At 35.9% G+C, this 22,915-nt stretch overlaps 1 protein-coding gene across 5 annotated transcripts in view; it reads right to left on the reverse strand.

The window, feature by feature from the left end:
• SHPRH (SNF2 histone linker PHD RING helicase) overlaps positions 1 to 22,915 on the reverse strand; it is a 97,218-nt gene that overhangs the window by 57,250 nt on the left and 17,053 nt on the right. For all 5 annotated transcript variants that reach the window (XM_019831355.3, XM_006932081.5, XM_019831356.3 and 2 more), the window contains 8 exons: positions 22,613 to 22,721; positions 21,724 to 21,980; positions 18,986 to 19,645; positions 15,173 to 15,424; positions 14,269 to 14,347; positions 10,563 to 10,726; positions 10,196 to 10,452; positions 8,923 to 9,044 (listed from right to left, as the gene is read on the reverse strand). In XM_019831355.3, coding sequence (XP_019686914.2) covers positions 8,923 to 9,044; positions 10,196 to 10,452; positions 10,563 to 10,726; positions 14,269 to 14,347; positions 15,173 to 15,424; positions 18,986 to 19,645; positions 21,724 to 21,980; positions 22,613 to 22,721 — 1,900 coding nt within the window. The remainder of the gene's footprint in view (positions 1 to 8,922; positions 9,045 to 10,195; positions 10,453 to 10,562; positions 10,727 to 14,268; positions 14,348 to 15,172; positions 15,425 to 18,985; positions 19,646 to 21,723; positions 21,981 to 22,612; positions 22,722 to 22,915) is intronic.

Below are 22,915 nucleotides of genomic sequence, written 5' to 3' on the forward strand. Positions count from 1 at the left end.
AAGTTAAATTTTTTGAAAAAAATTTTTTTCTATTAAAAAGTCGTATGGTGACAGATGGTAGCTACACTTGTGATGGTCACAGCATAACATATAGAGCCGTCCTATTACTATGTTATACACCTGAAACTAATGTTACATTGTGTTTCAACTATGGTTCAATTAAAAAACACAAAATAAAACAAAAACGCTGCCTGATACTCTTTCACTACGCATTTTAAAGGACTGATCGTTTAAGATTTTAGATTGATTCCAGAAAACTAGAATCACAGGCACACTTAGTAATTGAAAGGGCAATGACAATGATGGTGATGATTAATAATTTGAGAAAATCCAGATTTGCAAACACTGCTAGCTAAATTATTTCTCAGGCAATGTCCTTGAGAGAAGATTTGTACATAAAGTTGCATGTACTATATTTGTACAACTTATAAGAAATATGTAATAATGCTTTTTCCTGTTATTAGTTATTGATAATAAAAATCTGCATATGAACATGTTGAGAAGCGGTAAGAATCTGAGGTTACTTCGTATTACCATGGTTACTAACACCACTCTTCATTTATGTTTCTATCGAGTTTCCAATGTACATCAACACTTCACATTAAGAATTAATACTTCAAGGGGGGCTAAGTGAGTGGTACTATCTGTATTTTATTGATAAGGAAACGGAGATCCATAAACTTTGCACAATATACCTAAGTTCAGAGTGCAAAAACTATAGCAAGTAAGAAGGCCCATCTTTTTCACAGTTCTTGTCTAGAGCTACTTTTACTCATCTTCTGTGAGTCTTCTGAACTCTACACAAGTATTCAGGACAAGAGACACTTTCTAGTGCTGGTTCTGTTATGCTGAAAACTAATAACCAAAGACAGACCACTCAGTTCAAAGAGGCTTAGAACATTTCCTTGTATTAGACAGAAACAAATTTCTCTGGGCAACTAATTTCTTTAAGGTCTTACTAGGTAAACAAGAAAAATGGTAAATTCTCTCCATGACTGTGTACCCAAAGAGACTAACTGATTAGCAATCTTTGTGGGAAGGTCAAAAGAATTGGAATTTATTCCAATATGCCTTTTTAGTTCTAACAGTGAAGAGCTATATACATGACTTTTGTGAGGAAGGTAGAACTAAAGAAGCATTTACATATCTTGCATTATAAAAGTGCTTAAAACTGTACCTGACCACTATGAAATACTTGTATGATTTTAAGAACTATATTCTACTTAGTTTTGGAGAGAATAAAATCAAATGATCTAAACCAAAGCTATAAGAGAGGTTTTAAAGGTAGTTTTGTAAAAAGGCACATTTACATCAGTAATTTTCTCATTACTTACAAGAAAGCTCTTAAACGTCATGGTATAAAAGCTATAAAACTATGCAATCTTATATTACAAATACAGTAACAGATTAATAACAATAGACTCTGTTGAACAGAATATTCAGTGATTCACTACAGGTGCAAAAAAATAACACTTTAGTTTAGATAGCCAGAAAAATTACCATAAAAATTTAGAATAAATTTCTCAAAGAATGAATGCTTCCAACACAAAGATAGAGGCACTGTGCTTAGTGCAAGTTTAGTATAAAAGCTGAGGTCATGGAAATGAGGCTAGTGAGTAACTGAAATAGAACGCTGATTTTACAATTTTATATTCTCAAGAGCACTGTGTGAATGAGAATTCCACTTGTTTCTACATCCTTGCCAACATGTGATCTGTTTAATTTAAGCCATCTTAATAAAGGCATATAGGGGTGTTCTTGTGGTTTGAATGTGCATGTACCTAATGACTAATGATGATGAATATCTACCTTTTCCTATGTTTTATTTGGCATCTCTATATATTCACTGAAGTCTCTGTTCAAACATTTTGTCTATTTTCATTGGGCTGCTATTATTGTTTTTTAAGAGTTCTTTTCATATTCAGAAAGAAGTCCTTTCTCAGATATGTGATTTGCAAATATTTTCTCTATTCAATGCCTTATCTTTTCTTTCTTTCTTTTTCTTTCCTTTCTTTCTTTCTTTTTTTAAATCTTTACTTATTTTGATTTATTTTTGAGAGAGAGACAGCAAGCACGGGGAAGGGGCAAAGAGAGGGACAGGGACAGATGATCCGAAGCAGATTCTATGCTGACAGCAAAGAGCCCAACGTGGGGCTCTAAATCAGGAACTGAATCATGAGATCATGACATGAGCCAAAGTTGGTTGCTTAACCAACTGGGCTACCCAGGAGCCCCTATCTTTTTATTTTCTTAAGAATGCCTTTTGTGGGGTGCCTGGGTGGCTCTGTCCATTAAGTGTCCAACTTTGGCTAAGGTCATGATCTCATGGTTCGTGGGTTCGAGCCCCGTGTCGGGCTCTGTGCTGACAGTCAGAGCCGGCAACCTACTTCAGATTCTGTCTCTGGCTCTGTCTCCAAAATAAACAAACATTAAAAAATATTTTTTATAAAAAAAAAAGAATGCTTTTTGAGGAGTTGAGTTTATTAATTTTGATGAAGATAAATATATCAATGTTTTCTTTTATGGATTGTGCTTTTGGTGTCATCCCTCAATCTTTACCTAATCCCAAGTCATAATTTTTTTATCCTTTGTGTTTTTCTCTAAGTTTTATAGTTTGAATTTTTTAAAAAAAAAATTTTTTTTTCAACGTTTATTTATTTCTGGGACAGAGAGAGACAGAGCATGAACGGGCGAGGGGCAGAGAGAGAGGGAGACACAGAATCGGAAACAGGCTCCAGGCTCCGAGCCATCAGCCCAGAGCCTGACGTGGGGCTCGAACTCACGGACCGCGAGATCGTGACCTGGCTGAAGTCGGACGCTTAACCGACTGCACCACCCAGGCGCCCCCATATAGTTTGAATTTTTAATTTGTTTCATATCTTCTGTATTATGAACTGTTTATACAATGCAACGTTAAAGTTTTATTTTTTGAGTATGGATATCTAATTGTTCCAGCACCATTTACTGAAAATATTAACTTTTCTCCACTGAAATACCTTTGCATCTCTGTGGAAAAATCAAATGAACATCAATAAGTGGGACTATTTCTGGACTCTATTCTGGTCCACTGGTCTACTTGCCTATCTTCATGCCTATGTCACACTGTCTTTATTATTGTAGTTTTAAAATATGTCTTGACTCAGGTAGTATAAATCTTCAAACTTTTTTCTTTTCTAAAGTTGTTCTGGCTAGGTGAATTTCAGAATCATCCTGTCACCTGCTATAAAAGAGCCTGTTAAAATTTTGACTGGAAAATTCTGAATGCATTAACTATGTATCAATTCAGGATGAATTAGTCCTAACAATGAAGAGTTTTCTGATCCACAAACATAGTATAATTAGGTGCTCTTTAATTTCTCTCAGCAATGTTTGTAATTTTCAGTGTTTTCCTGACTTTTGTAAACATCTTACACATCTCTTTTCAAGCTGATGCTTAAGTACCTCATATTTTTTTGATATTACTATGAACAGTATCATCGTAATTTCTAATTATTCATTCCTAGCATATAGGAATAAAATCAGTTTTTATATACTAATCTTGTATAATGCAACTTTGCAGAATTCACTTGTTAGTTCTAGTAATTTTCCTACATGGATAATCATATTAGCAAATAAAGACAGTTTGATTTACTCTTCCTATTCAAACTGGTAACTTTTATTTCTTTTGTCTTGCAGCACTGGAGAGAATTCAGGTAATGTGTTGAACAGAAATGGTGATGCAACATTCTTGACTTGTTCATGATCTTAGAAAACATTCAGTTTTCAACCTTTAAGTATAACATTAGCTATAGATTTTTCAGAGATGCCTTTTAACAAAGTGAGAAAGTTAGCTTTGATTTCTAGGTTGCAGAAAGTTTTTTTCAGGAATGGATGTTGGATTTTATCAAATTCTTTTCCTACATTTATTGAGGGGCTCACAAAGTTTTTCCTTCTCAGTTAATTTCATGAATCATGTTAATTTTTAAAATTTTATTTTTAATTTTTAAAATTTTACATCCAAATTAATTAGCATATAGTGAAACAATGATTTCAGGAGATTCCTTAATGCCCCTTACCCATTGAGCCCATCCCCCTCCCACAATCCCTCCAGTAACTCTCAGTTTGTTCTCCATGTTTATGAGTCTCTTCTGTTTTGTCCCCCTCCCTGTTTTTATTTTTGTCTCCCTTCCCTTATGTTCATCTGTTTTGTCTCTTAAAGTCCTCATATGAGTAAAGTCATATGATTTTTGTCTTTCTCTGACTAATTTCACTTAGCATAATACCCTCCAGTTCTATCCATGTAGTTGCAAATGGCAAGATTTCATTCCTTTTGATTGCTGAGTAATACTCCATTGTATAGATATACCACATCTTCTTTATCCATTCATCCATGGATGGACATTTGGGCTCCTTCCATACTTTGGCTATTATTGATAGTGCTGCAATAAACATGGGGGTGCATGTGTCCCTACGAAACAGCACACCTGTACCCCATGGATAAATGCCTAGTAGTGCAACTGCTGGGTCATAGGATAGTTCTATTTTTAGATTTTTGAGGAACCTCCATACTATTTTCCAGAGTGGCTGCACCAGCTTGCATTGCCACCAACAATGCAAAAGAGATCCTCTTTCTCCACATCCTCGCCAACATCTGTTGCTGCCTGAGTTGTTAATGTTAGCCATTCTGACAGGTATAAGGTGGTATCTCATTGTGGATTTGATTTGTATTTCCCTGATGATGAGTGGTGTTGAGGCATTTTTTCATGTGTCAGTTGGCCATCTGGATGTCTTCCTTGGAGAAGTGTCTATTCATGTCTTTTGCCCATTTGTTCACTGGATTATTTGTTTTTTGGGTATTGAGTTTGATAAGTTCTTTATAGATTTTAGATACTAACCTTTTATCTGATATGTCATTTGCAAATATCTTCTCCCATTCTGTCGGTTGCCTTTTAGTTTTGCTAATTGTTTCCTTTGCTGTGCAGAAGCTTATTTTGATGAGGTCCCAGTAGTTCATTTTTGCTTTTGTTTCCCTTGCTTACGGAGACGTGTTGAGTAAGAAGTTGCTGTGGCCAAGATCAAAGAGGTTTTGCCTGCTTTCTCAAGGATTTTGATGGCTTTCTGTCTTACACTGAGGTCTTTCATCCATTTTGAGGTTTTTTTTGTGTGTCTGGTGTAAGAAAGTAGTCCAGGTTCATTCTTCTGTATGTCGCTGTCCAGTTTTCCCAGCACCACTTGCTGAAGAGACTGTCTTTATTCCATTGGATATTCTTTCCTGCTTTGTCAAAGATTAGTTGGCTATACGTTTGTGGGTCCATTTCTAGCTTCTCTATTCTGTTCCATTGATCTGAGCGTTTGTTCTTGTGCCAGTATCATACTGTCTTGATGATTACAGCTTTGTAGTATAGCCTGAAGTCTGGGATTGTGATGCCTCCTGCTTTGGTTTTCTTTTTCAAGATTGCTTTGGCTATTTGGGGTCTTTTCTGGTTCCATACAAATTTTAGGATTATTTGTTCTAGCTCTGTGAAGAATGCTGGTGTTACTTTGATAGGGAACGGTAATTAATTTTTAAATAGTAAACCAGTCTTGCATTCCCAGAATAAATTCTACTTTGTCATAAAGTATTATTTTTTTTTTAATATATTGTTAGATTCACTTTGTGAAACATTTTTAAAGAATTTTCTATCTATGTTCTTGAGTGACACTGGTCTCTAGTTTTGTAATCAGGATACTGGTGCCTCAAAGTAAGTTGAAAATTATTTTTTCCTTTTTAATATTATAGAAGAGCTTATATGGATTTGATATTATTTCTTCCTTAAATGTTTGGTAGAATTCACCAAGGAAGTCACCTGGGCTTCTAGTCATCTAGAATTCACTTTGTGGTTAAGTTTTTTAACAGTAAAATTAATTTCTTGAATAGATACAGCGCTATGCAGGTTATCTAGGTTATCTATTTCTTATTGAGTTGGTTTTGGGAATTTGTGTCTTCTAAAGCACTTGTTCATATATGTAAGTTGTCAAATTTCTGGCATAAAGTTGTACATAAGATTCCTTCACAATTTTTTAAAGATCTGTAGACTCTATAGTGATGTTACCTCTCTCATTCCCGATTCCTACTGACAGTAATCTGTGTCTTTTCTTTTTTCCTAAATAGTTTGACTAGAGGATTATAACTTCCCACTGATCTCAAATAATCAGCTTTTGATTTCATGGTCTCTTTTTACTGGTTTTGTTTTCTTTTTAATTGATTCCTGCATTGATCTTTATTATTTTCTGTCTTTTCCTGACTTGGTATTTCATTTGCTTTTCTTTTTTTAGTTTCTTAATTAGGTATCAGCTGAGGTCAATGACATACAACTTTTTTCCTAAGTTAATGTTCAGTCCTATAAATTTCTCTTTAATCACTGATCAAGATTCCATAGCTCTTGATGTTTTCATTTTAATTCACTTGAAAATATTTGCCAGTTTCCCTTTTGATTTATTCTTTAACCCAAGGGTTACTCAGAATTATTTAAATTAGTTTCAAATTATTTGGGGACTTTCCAGTTATCTTTGATACCTAATTTAATTCCATTATGGTCAGAGAATGTACTTTTTAAGACTTGAATCCTTTTAATTTTTTTTAATGTTTATTTATTTTGAAAGGGAGTGAGAGAGAGAGTGAGCAGGGGAGGGGCAGAGAGAGAGAGAAGAGTGGAGAGAGGAGACAGTTAGAGAGTGAGAGAGAGAGAGAGAGAGAGAGAGAGAAGGAGAGAGAGAGAGAAAGAGAAAGAGAGTCCCAAGAGGGCTCAATGCAGGGCTCAAACTCATGAGCCGTGAGATCATGACCTGAGCCAAAAATCAAGAGATGGATGCTTAACTGACTAAGTCACTCAGGCGCCTCAAGACTTGAATGCTTTTAAATTGACTGAATTGTTTTATAGCCCAGAACATGCTCTGTCTCGGTAAACATACCATGTGCACTTGAAAAGAATGTGTATTCTTTGGTGGGGTAAAGTGTTCTATAACTGTTGACTATGTCAATCAGTTGCTACTGTTGAGTTTTCCATGCCTCTTATTTTCTGTCTTCTTGTTCTATCAATAATTGGAGGAAGGATGTTGAAATCTCGGACTATAGTAATGAATTTGTCTATTTCCAATTATAGTTGTATCAGTTTGTGTTTTATTTATTTTTAAGCCTTGCTTTTTGTTTTCTTAAATAAATTTTTTTTAAGTTTATTCATTTTTGAGAGAGAGAGAGAGAGAGAGAGAGAGAGACAGAGCATGAGCATGAGCAGGGGAGGGGCAGACAGAGAGGGAGACACAGAATCCGAAGCAGGCTCCAGGCCCTGAGCTGTCAGACAGAGCCCGAAGCGGAGCCTGAACTCATGAACCGTGAGATCATGACCTGAGCCGAAGTCAGATGTTCAATACACTGAGCAACTACCCAGGAGCCCCTAAGCCTTGCTTTTAAGTGCATAAACATTTAGGTTTATTTTCCAGTGATAAAATAACACTATATCCTTGGTAATACTCTTTGCCTGGCAGTAATATAATCACTCCAGCTTTTTTTGATTAGTATTAATATAGCATATCATTTTTCATCCTGTTACATTTGTATCTTTAAATAAAAAGAGGGTTGGGGCGCCTGGGTGGCGCAGTCGGTTAAGCGTCCGACTTCAGCCAGGTCACAATCTCGCGGTCCGTGAGTTCGAGCCCCGCGTCAGGCTCTGGGCTGATGGCTCAGAGCCTGGAGCCTGTTTCCGATTCTGTGTCTCCCTCTCTCTCTGCCCCTCCCCCATTCATGCTCTGTCTCTCTTTCTCCCAAAAAAATAAATAAATGTTAAATAAAAAGAGGGTTTCATATAGATAGTGTATTATTAGATACTGTTTTTTTTAAATATCCATCTTGAAAATCTCTAATTGGGGCATTTAGACCATTGCATTTAATGTAACCACTGATATGCTGCTTCTGGCCATTACAAAATGAGAGAATGAATTTACCCTCCTTTCTGAAACGTACAAAATATATGAAATAATAGACTATAAGACACCGGATGTTAGGCAATAAAAAACAGTATCCCTCAGAGATGGGAAATACCAATTAAATATCTTTCCATGAAATAAAAGATTCTTGGGGTGCCTGGGTGGCTCAGTCAGTTGAGTGACCGACTTCGGCTCAGGTCATGATCTCATGGTCCGTGAGTTCGAGCCCCGCGTCAGGCTCTGTGCTGACAGCTCAGAGCCTGGAGCCTGTTTCAGATTGTGTCTCCCTCTCTCTGACCCTCCCCGTTCATGCTCTGTCTCTCTCTGTCTCAAAAAAATAAATAAACGTTAAAAAAAAAACTAAAAAAAAAAGAAATAAAAGATTCTCTATTAATGTGCTTAAATTTTGTGTATAATGTATAACACCATAACTATATCCATACACATTGTGTGTGTGTATTTGTCTATCTCTCCTTGCTAAGAATTTAAGGTCCAAAAGATCAAAGACTTACTTTGCTTTACTCTATTATCTTTAATACTGAGATCATACCTGGTGCAGAGCAGACATGCTAATATTTGATGAAAGAATGAATTTACAAATAATTTTATTTTGTCAATTGATGACTAGCATTCCCTTGAATGTCAGAATTTAACCATTCTTCTATTTCTAGGTATTTTACTCATTTTCAGTTGTTCACTACTATAGACTAAGGTGAATAATTTATTGCCAAATCTTTGTTTACATCCTTTCCCAAACAACAACAAACTTCTACAAGTGGAAATGTATGGTGAAAGCATATGCAAACTTTGAAGGTGTTTCAAATGTTCTGCACAAGTGCTCTCCATTAGGTCGAGCCTACCTAAACTAAGATCAGTAGTGTATAAGAATGTCTTCCTTGGGGGATTTTAATTTCTACTCTACCTAATCTGCCTCATTAAGTATTTAGAAGAATCAGAGATAACAAAACAATCACCTTCTACCTTTAATGATGTGGATGCCTGCTAAGCCATTGAGAGCGCAAACTAGTTGCCGATGTGCTTCTTCACACTCTGTTCCACATTTCTTCTGTAGAGATGTTAGCAGCTCTTCCATTGTCATGGTGCTAAAAGAAAAGGTAAATTGTTCCTGAAGAGAAAATCCTAAGTGCCAATATTACATCACATAAGATCAAGAGTATCAGCCTCTTACAGAGTCTTTATATATCTTCGGGATCTTTCTTTCCACTTCCATTTTACCACTGTCACTTTCCACTCAATTGCCTCTTACTATTCTGGCAAGCATTCCATTACCTGATCCCATCCTCCTTTACTTTTTCCCAGTTAGGTCAATGGAGAAGGGAAGTAGAAAAATCTTCCCAAAATATGAAGTACCAACACGATATGTTTGAAACAGTATGGGTGTTAGAAGATAAGATTAAGTCTGAATCTCTAGCATTATAATTTAATGAATCTCCATAAGCCTGAATTTTTTTTTTATCTGTAAAAAAAATGAGGATTCTTCAAGGATCAGATCAAATGCCATTTCTGCCAAAAGTCTGTCTAACGTTAACCATTTATATAGAAATTATTTCCATATTCTAACTGTCTACAGCCATGTATAAGTACCTCTTATGAAGTAGGTTTGCCTTATTTTATAGGAATCACTAATCTTTATCATTTCCCTTATTTGTCTATAAACTGCTTAAAGGCAAAGACAAAAATATAATTCCTCTTTCTATGTATTTTTAATAACACCTTATCTTTTTAACACCAGGTGCTAAAATAAAACAAAACAAAACAAAACAAAACAGAACAAAACAAAACACGCCAGTGCTGAGTCACAGACTGATGAACAAACAATTTCTGGGATAATAGTGGACTAGATACTGTGGACACAAATTACAAAGAAAATATAGTAATCTAATTCAGTTAAGTCCCTGATGTAGGAACAAAAAATTAGAATAAGAACAAAAGCCTTTCATATCTGAAGTGCAGCAAAAAATACACAAAACAAAAAAACAGAATAAAACAATAAACCCCCCAAATAGTCCTAACTTTAAAAGAAATGTTTAAAACCATGAAAATAATTTTGAGAATGTGGCTCTCTTTCATAAATGGGGTTCATGCCAAAGAAAAACCGCACTGCTAAAAATAACTGACAACAGCTCATTTATAAGACCCTGAATGAAACTGGGGGCTAGAAAGCTAATAGCTTAAACACTGTCTATCAACTAATATAGTGTCAATTGCAGTGTAAGGAAATTGAAAACAAAACCTTTTCTGGAGTGGCAAAAACTCCCCACGAACGGCCTGTGGGTGGCAGCAGGCCTGCCTGAGCCTCAGCAGTGGATACAGAATGGAGGTGACCGTCCTTCGGTCCAGGCTGCTGAGCTTCAGGGCCCAGTCAGAAATTTTCCTGAGCTTTACTACTGCATCCTGGCAGCACACTTCATGCTGGCGGTGATAGAAATGTCTTTCCACTGGAGAAAAGTGAAGCCAGTGGACTTCTTCTGTCTGAGGGGGTATCTGGATCTGTAGGGAGAAGAAAAAAAGGATTTCACCTGAAAATTTAACTTTCCATCCCAGCTCTCGCTTCCCTTTTCTTGGAATGTCCTTAATCAGTAAAAACTTATGCTACTGACTTGGTCAATCACATCTTTCTTTGCAGACCTCCATAGTATCTTGGCAATAAAGCTGTAGAGGAGCTGAGGATTCTTCCTGCAGTAAGGGCGATAGAGAAGTCGAACCCACCAGTGTTTGACACAGTAAGGTTCAATACCAAGAAAGACCACCAACCCAAAAAGATCTGAGAAGAAAAAAACAACAACAACAACACATTGAGAATAACTGTTTCTATATTTCTACATTACTATTTTGAATAACACTTTCATAGATATTACACAGCACACAGTACTTTCCATGAATTAAAACGCAGATTGTATAGACTCTTGAATCTGAAAGTTAATTCCACTTTGACTTACGTTTGTTGATATTGCACTAGGTTTTGTGCTAGGAGCTAAAATGTGTAACCATTCCACAAACCTCGTATTTAATTCAAAAGTCTGAAATTTCCATCAGAAGTAAAACTAGAAAATGACTCACTTGTGTGCACCTGATCAAGAGATACATAAGAAAAATCAGGCACTCTCATGAGACTACTGAATTTAAGGCTTGCTGGATTAGGAAAGAAGTCTGAATGACATAGGTGATATGAAGAATATTCACTGATCCAATATTCATTACATTTTTTGGTCTAGTAATTCTACTTTTGGGAAATAAGACTAAAACCATAATAAAAAACCAGAGACAAGATTAATCCACACAGTGACATTCATGCCAACAACATATAGAATAAAAATGACTCAAATAAAGAAATGATTAAATAAATCATATAGTACTCTCCGTAAGACAAAACCTTTCTTTTCCTTTTTTTTCAAATTTTTATTTAAATTCTAGTTAGCAAAAAATACTCATTTCAGGAGTAGAATTTAGTGATTCACTTACATATAACACCTGGTGTTCATTACAACAAGGGCCCTCCTTAATGTGCATCACTCATCTAGCCCATCTCCTCACCCACCTCCCTCTCTCCCTCGACCCTCAGTTTGTTCTCTATAGTTATGGTTTGCTTCAGCCCTTCCTTAGTTTCCCTCCTTCCCCTATGTTCATCTGTTTTGTTTCTCAAATTCCACATATGAGGGAAATCGTATGGTATTTAAGATAAAACTGATCTTCTAATCCAATAGGGCTTGTGTTAGATTTACTTCGTTGTACTTGTATGTTTTATGATTGGGGAATCAATATTATAGTCCATGTTTTGCTCACTTAACATTATACCTTACAGTGTTTGCATTTATGATGGATTTTTAAAACATGAAAAATTGCTTAGAATATAATGTTAAGTGAAAAAAAGGTATAAAATTATGCATGCAGTATGAGAACAAACATGCAAACATTTATATAAAAAAGATTGGAATAGTGGTTATGTCTTTAAATGAAGATTATGGCTCAGTGTAATTTTTTAAATATTTTTCTGCATTAAACATGTTCACATTGGGCTATATTCTCTTTAGAAACCATGAAATTTTTTTTTTCCCAAAAACGTGATGCCCCTACCCACAACATTTATTCTGAAGATGCCTAACAAATATTTAGGTTGAATTAAGTTACTTTGACACTTTCTGAGAGTCCATTAACATCTAAAAAGAAATACTGCCTACATGCAGATATCAATGGAGTTGTACTTCTGTTTAAATCAATCCAATTGCCTATGTGCTATCTCTTCTTTGAGGTCCCAAAAGTGCCTCAAACTCAACTTGCCAAAATCAAATTCATACTCTTTTTGCCCAAACATGCTTCTCCTCTAGTGTTATTCACCTGGAAATACAGTCACCGTACATGGAGTTATGCTACTTCGAAGTCCTGGCATCTCCCCATCACTGAATAAGCCTTATTAATTTTTTTCTTATCCACTTTTTTGCATTTCTTCAGGACAATCCTAGTTAAAACTCAGGGTGTCAGTATCAACTTGCCTAGATTACTTATTGTAGCCAACTGAGATCCTAGTATCCACTCTGTCCCACTTCTAAACCATTCTCTACACTGCAAATAGATTGAGTTTTTGAAATCCAAATCTAACCACGAGATGATACCCAACCACTTTGTTTAAATCTTTCCAATAGCTCCTACTATTCTTAAGAAAATAAACAAATAAAATTATTCATCATGGCCTACAGAGTCCTCCATGGTCTGATCTATATCCACCTATTCAATCTACTGGGTTTTCCAGTTTTCCAGCTCTCTGTATTCTAGCCACACTAATATCCTTCCATGCTCCTCCTGCCAGATCATCTTTGTATTTTCTATTTCCTTTATGATAGAGAATTCTTCCCTATTTACTTAACTCATTAATATTTCAGATCCTGGCTCAGCTGTCCCTTCCTTCGACATCCCTATTATGTGATGTCACAGAATGAGACATCTTTTCTGAAGCCTATTATAGTTTGAATTTTACATTTCTCTTATACATTAAAGTTACCTTGACTACAGTCTTAACATTTGTCTTAAGTACTTAATAAATACATCTCCCCTTCTAAGCTGTAAGCTCAAGAAGATCAGGAACCGAATCTTTTTTTTTTTTTTATTATACTTCACAAAGAATAAATGAACCAATAAGTGTACTACAAAGTACTTAAGTAATTTAGAGTCAACACTTTCGAAGAAGCTAAAATGAATACACAAATATATAAATGGGAAATAAGAACAACAAAAGCAGCAGTGGAAGCAGCTACCACTCACTGAATATTTAATACCTGCCAGGTACCATGCTAAATGCTTTGCATACTTTATTATAACTAATCTTAAAACATCTTACTTCGCAAATAAGGAAAATAAAAATTTGAATGTTTATGTCATTTCTTTATGGACATACAACTGAAAAGTCAGTATGTCACCATGGTTCGTATATCCTGAAAACCAGTGCTTTGTATACTATACAAAGAAGTATATTACATAGACATGGAGTGGGGAGGATGGGAGGAGAGGGAGTCGTTCTTGCTACCTGGCTTTATTTCAGCCTGCCTGTAGAAACATACTAAAGGCCTCACAAATTATGGAATGAAAACATCCTAGCCTCATGTCCTTGCTCAGTGTGTAGTCAACCTGGGATTCACAAGATCTCTGGTTGTTGCTAATTAATAAATCATCAAATCTGGTTTATCTCTATCAGTCTAGCACAGTGGTTCTCAATGGAGGTGGAGGTGGAGTGGTATGATTTTGTCCCCCAGGGGATAATAGGCAATGTCTAAAACACATTTGTGGGTGTCACAATTGCAGAAGTGCTACTGCCATCTAGTGGGAGAAGCTAAATATCCCAAGATGCATAGGACAGCTCTCAACAAAAAAGAACTATCCAGGCCCAAATGTCAATGGGGCCAAGGCTGAGTAATCTTGCTCTAACACCAAAAGAAAACAAATGAGACTTTCATTTTCAACTACAACATCGTGACTATGCATCTTTTCCTTCTCCTCTCTCTCTCTTGCTACCTTCTTTCTGTTTTCTACCTACCACTTTGGAGCTCTGAGTTCAGTTTAGACCTGCATTTACACTGCTCAGGAGGGCACAATGACTACTCACCTTAGGACAATGGGACTACTCACCATCTATCCATTCTCATAAAAACAAAAACCATCCGATTCCATTTAAAAAGATGAATGCTTAAAACTACTAGGAGTGAAATATATGTACAATCACTTACGTAAGGATTTCAACAAAGGCTGAAAATACTTGTTCCTAAAAACAAGCAAGCTTTTCAAATATATGCAAAATGTGAAGAAACCATACATTACCCTCCAATCCTCTCTGTACTGGAGTGCCACTGATACACCAGCGATTAATCCCACTCAAGCGCTGAGCCATTTCTGCAGCCTAATGAGAGAGAAATATGCAATAAAAAGAGAAGGAAAAAAAGGCAGGGGAAATTAGGAATGTTTATTCCTGAGAATAGCCCATGAAAAGCTATACTTCAGGTCAGGCACACTCTCTCTTATTCACAGTTATCACACTCAAAGTTGAAGGTCATATTCAATGGGCCATCTTCTAGTACAGTGGTTCTCATTAGCAGAAGGCTGCCATGAGCCCTCCCCAAAAGAGGAAGAGTAGTTCAAGTATGTATAGAATGAAAAGGCTCCCTGAATGACTGAGACATCCCCAATGCCACCCATCCTTAAGATGTGAACCAATGTACTAACAGATAAGATTCATAAATTGAGTGCAGATTACAAACTGGCCAAAGAAAATGGAATAAAGACATATGAACAAAGGCTAAATCAAACTCTATCTTCTAAAGTAGTATTTTCTGCTATGATATGATCTCTCTGATAAAAAGGTCAACTTTGGCTCAAAGTTATCAGAGCCTACACAATGAACTTTCCACTTAGCAGAAATGCTAGCAGAAGTCCCTAAACAGAGTTTACTTTGATCTGCATCACACATAAATTGCCATCTTATTCAAATACATATGGGCATTGCATATAAAGCAGTAATTCCTACAGTACCAAAATAACTCCTGAGGGTTATGTAGTTCAGAGCACAAGAGAAAAGCAAATTACTATGTTTAACAACAAACTTTTGGCCAATGTCAACACTGTAGGTTAATTACACTTAGATTATTAATATTTTTATGGACAACTTCCTCAATCTCTTTCCTTTTTTTACTCCCCAGCCCTCAGAAGATTCTGCAGAAATTCTCACTTTTACAGCAGGACATTCAACCATCTGGGCTTCATCAAGGCAGATCCTCCACCACTCCACAGCTACTAGGGGGCTGGGAATGGCCATATAGCGCTTCTGGTTCCGTAAACGACGCCCATCCTCACTGTTGCTATGTGGGATATCTACATAGTTAAGTTCTGAACGAAGAACATCATAGGTAATGATAACTATATCCTGTTCAGCCAAAAAGTGAGGCTGTAAAAAACCATCTTTCTTCACTCCTTGATATACCTAGGAAACAATCACAGACACAGTTACTGCAGAAAGGCTCATTAAAGATAATGGAAATATTCATTCTTACACCCTTACTGAGTTCTTTCCATTGTTTAGTTTAGTACAAAACATGCTATGAGATACACTCCATGTGTATCTAGACTCACGTGTCTAGATACATGTCTAGAGAAAGCCACGTTAGGGTAGAAGACCGGTAACATAAGCATCATGAAGGGAAATGTAAGAGAAGTGAAAGTGATAGCACAGTGGAAAGACCAATGCTATGGCTGAGAAGGTAAATTCAGAGGAGTTAAAATTTGAGCTGGCTTTTAAAGAACATTTAGGAGTTCTCACAGGTGGAGAAAGGGGAAAAGGACTTAAGGGTACGTAGGTAGGTAGGTAGATAGGTAGGTAGGTAGGTACAAAAGCACAGAGGTATGAAGAAGTAGAACAAGAAGAGCTATAATTTCCTGAATGCCTTTTATATTTCAGACACTATGCTGCACTTTATCTCCTATCTTCAGCAACAATCTCATTAGTGGTTATTTTTATTCCTATCCCACACATAAGAAACATGAAGTGACTTGCTCAGAACTTGCAGAGCCTAGATTCAAATCAAGGTTTATCTACCCAACAAAACTGAGCTCCTCAATGGCCAAGAGGAGGTTTCACTTATTACTGTGTTCTCTCTCCCTATGGTAGTAGATGAAATATTGAACACCTTAAATAACATTTGTATGGAAAGAAGGGAGGAAAAACAAAGGGAGTGAAGAATACTAACATTACTCAACAAAATGGATTCAGAGGGAACATACCTCAACATAGTAAAGGCCATATATGACAAACCCACAGCTAACATCGTACTCAACAGTGAAAAACTGAAAGCTTTCCCTCTCGGGTCAAGAACAAGATAAGGATGTCTACTCTTACCACTTTTATGCAACATAGTTGAACAGTCCTAGCTGCAACAATCAGATAAGAAAAAGAAATAAAAGGTACCCAAATTGGTAAGAAAAACCTGTCACTATTACCAGATGACATAATAGTATATAAAGAAAACCCTAAGTATTCTACCTAAAAACTATCAGAACCGGTAGTGAATTTAGTAAAGTTGTAGGACATAACATTAATGTACAGAAATCTGTTATACTTCTATACACTAATAAAAAAGAGAAATTAGGAAAATCATCCCATTTACAGTTATACCAAAAAGAATAAAATACCTAGGAATAAATTTAACCAAGGAGGTTAAAGACCTATACTCTGAAAACTGTAAGAAATTGGTGACAGAAATTGAAGATGACAAATAGAAAGATAAATCATGCTCATGAACTGGAGAAATTAATATTGCTAAAATGTCCATAGAACCCAAAGTAATCTACAGATTCAATGCAATCCCTATCAATACCATTAGCATTTTTTCATAGAACGAGAACATATATTCCTAAAATTGGTATGGAACCACTGAAGACCTTGAATAGCCAAAGCCATCTTAAGAAGAACAGAACTGGAAATATCACAATCCCAGATATCAAGATACACTACAAAGCCTGTACTAATCAAGTATATGGCACTAGCACAAAAATAGATACACAGATCTATGGAACAGGATAGAGTCCAGAAATAAACCGATGCTTATATAGTTAATTAATCTACGACAAAGAAGGCAAGAATGTACAATGGAGAAAAGATCACAAATGGTGCTGGGAAAACTGGACAACTATATGCCAAAGAATAAAAGTGAGCCACTTTCTTACACCATACAAAAATTAACTCAAAATGGAATAAAAGTCTAAATGTGAGATCTGAAGCCATAAAATTCCTAAAAGAAAACATAGGCAGTCAACTTTCAGATGCTGGCCTTAGCCAAATATTTACAGATATGTCTCCTTGGGCAAAGGAAACAAAAACAGAAGTAAACTGCTAGGACCAGTGAAAATAAAAAGATTTTGCATAGCAAAGAACACCATCAAAATTAAAAGGCAATCTAGTAGATGGGAAAAGATATTTGCAAGTGATCTATCCATTTAGGGGATATTAGCCAATATTCAAAATATATAAAGAACTTACAGAGCTCAACACCAAAAAAAAAAAAAAAAAAATCAGTTAAAAAATGGGGATTTTTTTAAGAAGACAAACCGATGGCCAACAGACACATAAAAAAATGCTCACCAGCACTAATGACAAATGCAAATCAAACCACAGTGATATATCACCTCACACCAGTTAGCATGGCTAGTATCAAAAAGACAAAAACAAGTGTTGGTGAGGATGTGGAAAAAAGGAAACTCTTATGCACCGTTTGTGGGAATGTAAACTGATGCAACCACTGTGGAGAACAGTATGGAAGTTCCCCAAAACATTAAAAATAGAAATACTATATGATCCAATAATTCCATTACTGAGTATTTACCCAAAGAAAATGGAAATGCTAACTCAAAAATATAGTCACGCATTTTTACTGCAGCATTATTTACAACAGCCAAGTTATGGAAGCAACCTGTGTCCACTGATAGATGATGGATAAAAAAAATGTGGTATATATAAACAGTGGAATATTAGTTACAAAAAAGAATGAGATCTTGTCATTTGTGACAACATGGATGAACTTAGAGGCATTATGCTAAATGAAAGATGTCAGACAGAGAAAGATAAATCCCATATGATTCCACTTATACGTGGAACCCTAAAAAAACCAACCAACCAACCAAACATAAAACATAAAACAGTATCATAAATACAGAGAACAAATAGTGGTTGCCAGAGGGGAGGGAATTGAGGGGGTGGGTGCGTGAAATAGGTGAAGGGGATTAAGAAATACAGACTTCTAGTTATAAGATAAATAAGTCACAAGGATGAAAAGTACAGCATAGGTAGTCAATAATACTGTCCTAACATTGCATGATAACAGATGGTAACTACACTTGTCTTGGTGAGCATAGCATGATGTACAGAATTGTCGATTCATTGTTATACACCTGAAATTAAGATAACATTGTATGCCAACTATACTTCAATTAAAAACAAAATACTAACATTAGTAAGTTACAATGAACTATGTGCCAGCACTTTATCAATTCATTTAACCTTCACAGTAAGTCTATGAAGGGGTATTAATTTTAGAACTTAGCACAGTTCCTGGCACGTTACAGGTGCTCAATAAATATTTGCTGAATGAGTAAATTCTTATTTTACAGATAATGTAACTGAGGCCTCAAAGGATGACTCTGGATCTAAGAGGTAGAGATGAGACAGGCAGCTACTATTACACAATGCTGCCTTTCTGTCTGAGAGTGTAAATGTGTATATGAAGTCTTTTTCATTTACATGATGGATTTTTTCAAAAGCTTCCACACCTTTTAACTCAAAGCACTTTAACTTCTAAACTTCTGATGTCAGAAAAGAATACAGAGTCTACTGTTTCATTTCCCATTCTCAATTTCCTCTTCAAATTCTGATTTCATAACTATCTTATTAATTTTTGGAATAAACAACAAAGTGATAAAGGTTGTAAAAATTACCACAGGGAAGCAAAAATTGGGATTTTCCTACTCATTTAAAGAGTCCAAACTGCCTTACCAAGACTCGAAGAGATGATGACCTCACATGCCTGTTGATTTCATCCACCCACTGATGACAAATGGAACTGGGCGAGATGATCAGAGTTGCTCGTGTTGATACTGGCTCCATTGCAACAAGGCAATGGGGGCAGTAAAAAGGCTTAATCTTCAGATTCTTCTCTTCATAATTCACACACCTTGCATGTTGCCATAGGTGGCATTTCAGGCACTGAACACGAGGTTTACGGTCTACCTGATCAAGCTCACCACATATGCACTCAAAGCGATAATCTGAGGAACTACAGGGACTCCCGATATTAGATTGTGGCACATCACCTTCGGTAGGGTTTAAAGATTCAGCTTGGTCCTTTGCTCCACGTTCTTCCTTGATTTCAAAGATACATGTACTTTTAGATGTGGTAACATCAGTAATTCCAGAGTCACTGGTAGCTGGACAGTGATCTTGTGAACTGAGATTGATATTAGGCTGACCTTTTCCCTTTTTTGTGGATAGAACAGGCTTTTTCTTGAATTTACTACGATTTTTCCGAGGCTTATAGTAATAATAATAAGGATCATCATCATCATCAGATGTGTTTGATGGCAAGTATTCAGAATCTGTGTCTTTGTTCCCTGATTTTCTGGATTCTTTCTGAATTTTCCTTGGACTCCCTATTGCCTATGAAAAATATTATTTAATTAATTTATATCAATATAATTACAATACTGAAATTAAATCCCCAACCTTATTTATAGCTTTCCATAAAAATCCAATAGCCACTCTTGCTACCATTTTCCCACTAGAAGAATCACTCCTGATCACTGGCTTTCAATCTGCCCTCTGTAAGAAGCCTCTCTGTGGTCTACAGGTCTAAAAAGGAAGGCTCTACTATTGTATGGGTAAAAGCTGAGGAGAATAAAAATTAGATAGGAAGCTACTAATATTTTGACATTAACCTCTTATAATTCATATTTTGTCTAAATCAATAAAAGACTAATAGTTCATAATACATAAATATACAAACTCTGGCAATTAACGTATCAAGTACGAAAATACAGCATTTAAAGAAAGTGAAAATCTACTAGTTACTGCAATTAGCAAATAAACTCCTTCTTTCTTTCTGCTTTCTACCTGTACCCCTCCTGAAATTATTTACTGGATAACAATTCTGAGCCAGGCATAGTGTTAGATGCTGGCAATACAAATATGAGGAATATTTAGTTCCTGGTCTCCACGAGGTCTATTGGAAAAGAAAGAACAATAAAAAGTGAAACAATGGTACAAGAATGCCTAAGAGGAGAACAAAACAGACAGGGGCTGGGATGGGGAGTTAGGTGCCAGCATGAGCTTCCTAGAAGTGATGTCAGACCTGAGGTTGAACAGATGAGCTGGGACACTTGCCATGAATGGCACTAATTGAAGATTTTCCTTTTTTGGTGACAGAAGGATTATTAGAAGCATAGAAGTTCATTGCAGCTTTCTACCCTGGCTGGGGAAAAATGTTGGGAGACTCCCTACTCCAGAAAATGAACTTTTTTATCTGTCATTTCCTTCACAGTAGATAAGCTAGTAGCTCCACACTTTGATTTACTGTCATTAGTCTTTACTGGATTAATTGATTGATTTTAAAGTCTATTTATTTATTTTAAGTAATCTCTATACCCAACCTGGGGCTCAAACTCACAACCCCGAGATCAAGAATTTCATCTGACTAAGCCAGTCAGGTGCCCCATTTACCTGATTTATGTTTGCATAGCTATGTAATTATTTTTTTTAAAGCAAGTTTGAAATTAATAGCCCCCCAAAAGCAGTTTTATAACAAAATGTAAAAATTTTATAAGATGACATGGGAAAAATGAGAACTTACATAAAAGATTGAAAATGTATATAAAAAGCTAAGCAAATGTAAGGTATTTCATTAATATTTTTAAACTACAGAACAGATTTTTAACTGCTGACAACATTAGGATAAGGAGAGAGTCGTTTTATTTTTTTTCTCTCTCCTTTCTTAACGTTTATTTTTTTGAGAGAGAGCAAGAGTGCTGGCACACAAATGGAAGAAGGAAGAGAGAAAGGTGAGAGAGAATCCCAAGTAGGCTTCTGCGCAGAGCCCAATGCAGAGCTGGATCTTTGAGCATGAACTTTGAGATCAAGACCTGAGCCAAAATCAAAAGTAAGGCAGTCAACTGACTAGCCACCCAGGCACCCCTACTTTTTTCTTTTTTAAAAAAAGATTTTTTTGTGTGTTATTTTAAACTCTTTAATATGCTTAACCCACCGGGGGGTGCCTGGGTGGCTGTTGGTTAAGCGTCCGACTTTGCCTCAGGTCATGATCTCACAGTTTGTGAGTTTGATCCCCACATCAGGGTCTGTGCTAACAGCTCAGAGACTGGAGCCTGCTTCAGATTCTGTGTGTCCCTCTCTCTCTGCCCCTCCCATGCTCATGCTCTGTCTCTCTTTCCCAATAATAATAAATAAACGTTAAAAAATTAATATGCTTAACCCACCAAAATAATTCATTCAAATATTTATTGAGTACTTGCTATGTGCCAAGCACTCTTCTCTGGGACTAGTAAAATACAGTTTCTACTCTGATGAAACTTCTACTCAGGAGGTAGAAAAGAGATGATACAGGCATATGTGATTTTCCCAGTTTGGTTTTTATCTTCAGTCTCTAAAAGCCTTAGTGTCAAGTGGGATCTGTCCACTCCCTCTATAAGGCATCACACAGAGCAACTTAATAAATGTTCTGTTACCTGCTTTTTTGTTTTATCATATGTATCTTCTTCCTTGTAATTCTTCCCCAATGTAAAAGTCCCAGAAAAACCATGCCCTTTGATCTGTTTCACAAGACCTTCAAAAATTAAACATTTCAGCATCCGTTTCAGAAGACTCCTGTTCCGCTGAACATCATATCTATATATAGAACTGACATACTTATAGATGGAAAGGATGGAAACTCCTTTTTTTCCATTCATTTCTTTCACAGCTGTCAGGATCATCACACGTGTAGCTATATGCAAAAGGATATGCTAACTTAGAATAATTGAAATTAGAAAAAAAAACAGAAACATATTAAGAATAATATGCACTGAGAACTAAGACAAAAAAAGATTTTTATTGAAGATATGTTGTCTGTAGATCATTTTGAAGAATATGTAATAAAAATTATCTCAATGTATTAATAATATACTATGATGGAAATAACCTAAAGAAGAATTGCTCATTAATTTGTTAATCTACCAAAGCAACTATCATTTAAAATTATATTCGGGGAAAAAAAAACTTATCACAATTGTCCATGTATATGCTACCATCAGTAAAGGAAACATTTGTTGGTTAGCAGAATTTGAAGTGGCTATGCCGGAGAATAAACAAAGCCTGGTGTAAACTGTAAGCTCAAGAAATTTAAATGCAACAGACTGAACAAGATCTATACCAAGAAAGAATGAATCAATCAAATGAAAGAATAAATCTTTACTTTTGTTAAGGTAATATGACTTGTAATTGATCCCATTTATACAAAGTATAAACCATGAAAACAATTATTCCTAACAACTACAAGATCTCTCCCTATAAGAAATGCAAGAACTATGACAAAGATGACTGTACAAAGGTATTTTCTTTCAGAGATTTCATACTTACGGGGACACTGAACTTTTTCTTTTGGTTCAAATTCCGTATTTGGGGTTTCTGTGTTTTTTACTTTTCCTCCAGACTGATGTGATGGAATGAAATAATTCACCACTTTTCCCTGATATAAACAACATTCAACAGTCACCCAGTGCTTTGCTTTCAGTAATTGGAGCTGCTTGTTAAAATTAACCCTTCTATTAGGAGATGCAAAAGAGTTGTAAAAAAATGATGAAAGAAAGAGCTAAATATGCTATTCATATATACAAACCTTATGTTTTATTTCAGGGCTACCGCTAGCTATCACTTGAAAAC

This window comes from Felis catus, chromosome B2 (genome assembly GCF_018350175.1).
Source record: "Felis catus isolate Fca126 chromosome B2, F.catus_Fca126_mat1.0, whole genome shotgun sequence".
Classification (NCBI taxonomy): Eukaryota; Metazoa; Chordata; class Mammalia; order Carnivora; family Felidae; genus Felis; species Felis catus.